This window comes from Sorex araneus, chromosome X, assembly GCF_027595985.1.
Source record: "Sorex araneus isolate mSorAra2 chromosome X, mSorAra2.pri, whole genome shotgun sequence".
NCBI classification, from domain to species: domain Eukaryota; kingdom Metazoa; phylum Chordata; class Mammalia; order Eulipotyphla; family Soricidae; genus Sorex; species Sorex araneus.
This window is the reverse complement of record NC_073313.1, coordinates 66,135,914-66,140,313: the sequence shown is the minus strand read 5'-3', so window position 1 is coordinate 66,140,313 and position 4,400 is coordinate 66,135,914. Positions and strand designations below refer to the sequence as shown.

Here is a 4,400-nt window from a genome sequence, read left to right as displayed (position 1 = left end):
GAGAGAAAACCCATCAGCTAAGGCAGAGGGGTATAAGAAATTAATACACCAGAATTATAAAGTGAGGAAAAAATGGAGAATTGCATATTGTTTTTGCAGAGTGACCATAGTTAGAACTTACTTCGTACCATCTGTGTACTTTCTTTCTGCTTTTTGGGTCACACCCAGCGATGCTCAGGGGTTACTCTTGGCTCTGCACTCAGGAATTACTCCTGGAAATGTTTTGGGGACCATACAGATACCGGGGATTTAATCAGGGTCACCCGTGTGCAAAGCAAAAGCCCTACCTGCTGTACTACCGCTCCGCCCCCACAACCTGTGTACATTTTATGATTAAACTGCATGCATCTATCATGCCTAGCATTCAGACTCAGAATGGTTTTGGGATAGTTAGTTTTGGGGCCACACCTTGCAGTGCTCAGGGGTTATTTCTGGCTCTTTGCTTGGGAATTACTCCTGGCAGTGTTTGGGGGACATTGTGGATGCCAGAGATTGAGCCTGAGGCAAATGTGTGCAAGGCAAGCACCCTCCTCACCGTACTAATGCTCTGGTCCTTGTCATCAACATCTTACCCAAATTGCTTTTATTCCTTGGTGATGGTTATAAAGTTTAGAGAAATTGGAATCTCTCAAATGTTGCTTCTATTAACTATTCATACAAAATAGTATGTTTACCTAGTCAATGGACTGGAGTGATAGCACAGCGGGTAGGGCGCTTGCCTTGCATATGGCTGACCTGGGTTCAATCCCTCTGTCATAAGAGAGTCCAGCAATCTACCAAGAGTATCCCGCCCGCACGTCAGAGCCTGGCAAGCTGCCCGTGGCATATTCGATATGCCAAAAACAGTAACAATAAGTCTCACAATGGAGATGTTACTGGTGCCTGCTCCATCAAATCTATGAACAACGGACAACAGTGCTACAGTGTTACCTAGTAAATAAGAGACACTATTAAACATATAGGGCTTCAATACCTAGAAGGTTTCAACAGTCCACTTATTGACTGGGCAAATCAAAGAAAACCTTGATTTGGAATCCCTCCTGATGCTTGTAAAATAAGGACTGCTATTCACCGCTACTCTCTGTTGGATTTAATAAGGAGGTGATGATAATTTCTTATACAAATTTTAATTTAATTAAAGGATTGTAATTTTCAAAGTTATTGATAGTTGAGTTTTTGGCCTATACTATTTCAACCCCAATCCCACAACCACTGTCAACTTCCCTCCACCAGTGCCCATATTCCCTTCCTACCCCACCCCCACGCTATCCCCGCCTGTGAACTTGACAGGCATATTGCAAAATTCCAGTGGCTGCAGCTTAGATCTCATGTTTTCAGTGTTGCTGAGTCTGTGTTTTGGATATACGGCTATATCACTCATTATCTCCATTATCACATCCATTATAATGATGCCAGTCCCCCCTTTACTTCTCTCTCTCGTCTTCCTCCCTCAATCTCTTTTCTTGTTTTTCCTTCTCCTCTCTAAACACTGAGATCAGGGGTGATCTAAGCAACTCTCTTTACTACAGTTTATTTCCTCACCTATTATTCTACATTCCATATCCTGTGTTTATCGTTCTTGTTCTGACTTACTTCACTCAACATTATATCGTCCAATTCCAACCAGGTTGCTGTAAGTAGCATGATTTCATCATTCCTTATGGCTGCATAGTATTCCACTGGGTGTATATACGAGGTGATTATTTTTATACACTGAGCCTAGACAATGCTTTTATATTTTCCAATAATAGTTCCTTATAGAAAGAAACTATAAATATAAAAGGAAGTACATCAGAGAGTGATTGTGATTGGCTCTTTAACACCAACATCAGTTCTTTTGGTCCTGTCTCAGCCTCGAACTTCTAGCCTGTGAGCCCTTTAAAAATCAGAGTTTTGCAAATGATCACAGTAAGAAATTCTTGTCAACAAAACTCGTTTTCTTGGATATAACTAGAAGCTATCGTGATGAATGAAATGAGTCAGAAAGATAGGGATCTATACAAAATTATGTCTCTCATCTGTGGTATTTAAAGATACACAGCAATGTAGCAACAGAGGCCAACAGCAATTTAGTGGTGGGACTGATCCACAAAACTGAGATGGGAGTTTGAGAGGAAAGGTCCTCAGGAGAGGGAGTTGGGTACACTGATGAGGATGTGGTGTTGGAATTACATGAATGAGAAACAAATATGAATAGTATGTATACCATAGAATCTCAATAAAAAATAAAGTTAAGCATAACTCAATGTTTCCTAAAATATTTTCCTGTTTGAAACTTGATCCTTACAGATATCACTTTATGGAGCACTCTGAAGAAATGGACCAAATGCTCTATCAGGATGGACAGGTGGAAATGGAGGCAGGCAGTGGGTTGAGGCTATATCAGGACAATTTCTCAGTGTCGCCCATGAACTCTACTAGAGGAGTTAGCCAGCCAATTGACTATTATGGAAACCTTGAGAACTTAGTGTGTCCTCAAGATTCCCATCAATTTCAAGGACTTACAGGCCTCATCCAGCAGCCTCCAATCAACCCACCGACTAGAGAATGCAATATCAATTTGCAACACTCAAATGACTCAATATTGAGATATTCCAGTGAATACAGCTACCTGTTTGATAGTTCACAAAATGCCTCATATGATGGTCGCTCGGAATCTTCTTGCCTGCCCTTAACGTATGAAACAACGATGGTGTGTGGGACAAATGGCCCTTACCAGAACACAGACAGAAGGGCCCAGGAAGAAGAGGGATCCTGCAAACAGCAGAAAATTATTAGAAAGCCAAGAGTGCCCACTTGGAAAGAACCTCAGAACACCATAGATATAGTTCCAGAGAGGAAAAAGACAACTCCCATCAATCCTGCATATGCCATCCGAAAGTCACGAATTACCAACAGTATACACAAATGGCCATTCAGAGACAGAATAATACATCTGTTGGCACTGAAGAACTACAGAAAAACTGATCTGCTCGTTCGACTTCAGAAAGATGGCGTTCCAGAAGATGACAAGAACACTCTTGGGAGAATTCTGCAGGAAGTAGCAATTCTAAACACTGATTTTTCATATAGCCTAAAGGACTGTGTCTTTAAAGAGATCAGAAAAGACTGGCCTGGATACAGTAATGTAGAAAGGCAGTCACTGGAGTTGATACTTGCCAACAAAGAAGGGTCATCCCAGAAATCAGAGAGCAACACCCAGCCACAATTTACTAGTACAGATAGCACCTTATGTTGTTCCCAGGATCAGTTATCCAATCCAGGTATTATTGATCCTTTAAGGAAAAGGAAAGTCAGAATATCTCACCTAGGCACGGCAAGCCGGCCAATACCAAACAGTCAAAAACCCAATCTTGTTCGTCCTCCACCATCTGCAACCACTGTGAGCTCCATTGCGCCACCAGAGCTCACATCTACCCTGCCTATTTCAAATCCACAGCCTGTAGCTTCCAGCTCTACTTCTAATGGTACGGCACGAAGACCGAACACTCAACACCGAACCTTTCGTCAAAAGAGTGGTATCTCTGCGAGTCATCAAGAAAAACCCACCAATTTGAAAATGTCAGCCTCTACTTCATTTCCCGCAAAAAATCATAAAGGTGTGAGAAATACATGTTTGAAATCTATCAATAAATTTAAACGTATGTTTTTAAAATACAGAGTCAAGAACCGGATGTGCAGTACCACAACAATGAAGACAGAGAAGGTAGAAGCAAAACCCCAGAGGGAAGGCACGGAGTTTAATCCTGCTGAAGAAGTTAACACAGCTTGCAATACGTCTGCTACAGCAGCACCTGAATTTCCAGATTATTTGACTATATATGTCACTGTAGATAGCCCTGAGCAACGTTCGCATTTTGTGCAGGACTTTTATGCAGAATATGATGAGTATCAGACCTTGCATGCTAAGATGGTATATTTATCTAGAATATTTTTTCAACTAGATGCAGAAAGAAGCCAGCTTTCTCCAGGCTCAAAGGAGTATGAGGATATCAATGAAAAAATAATACTAGAGTACCAAAAGATGATAGAGATTAACCCCAATTTTAAGGAGGAAAAACGTAGATGCTTGTATCTGTATGACAAGTTATCTCACATTAAAAGATTAGTAAGTGATTATGACCAACAACACCTCATGGAAACCAGTAGCAGTTCTAGTGGCAGTAGCTCACCAGAGTAAGTATATTCTTACTTAAAATGCCAAAGCATATTGAAAAACTCTAAGGGGATAAAGGTGTTTTGGTAGAAGTATTCACTACCATTATGTTTTTTGCTTTTATGCATATTTTTTCTTTTATGCATTATTTTTGCATTCTAATTTTACTTTGTCCCCTGCAAGTCTGTGACTTTTTTTCTGCCTCAAAAAGATCTTTGTAATTTTTGTTTCTGTTAAAAATACT

General features: G+C 40.5%; 1 protein-coding gene across 1 annotated transcript; it reads left to right on the top strand.

Annotated features, from left to right (window-relative positions):
* Positions 1 to 2,317: 2,317 nt before the first annotated feature.
* Positions 2,318 to 4,180, top strand: LOC101540372 (RNA polymerase II elongation factor ELL2-like). The gene has a single exon (XM_012932257.2). It carries the CDS (start codon positions 2,318 to 2,320, stop codon positions 4,178 to 4,180), a length of 1,863 nt encoding a protein of 620 aa, XP_012787711.2.
* The last annotated feature ends 220 nt before the right edge of the window (positions 4,181 to 4,400 follow it).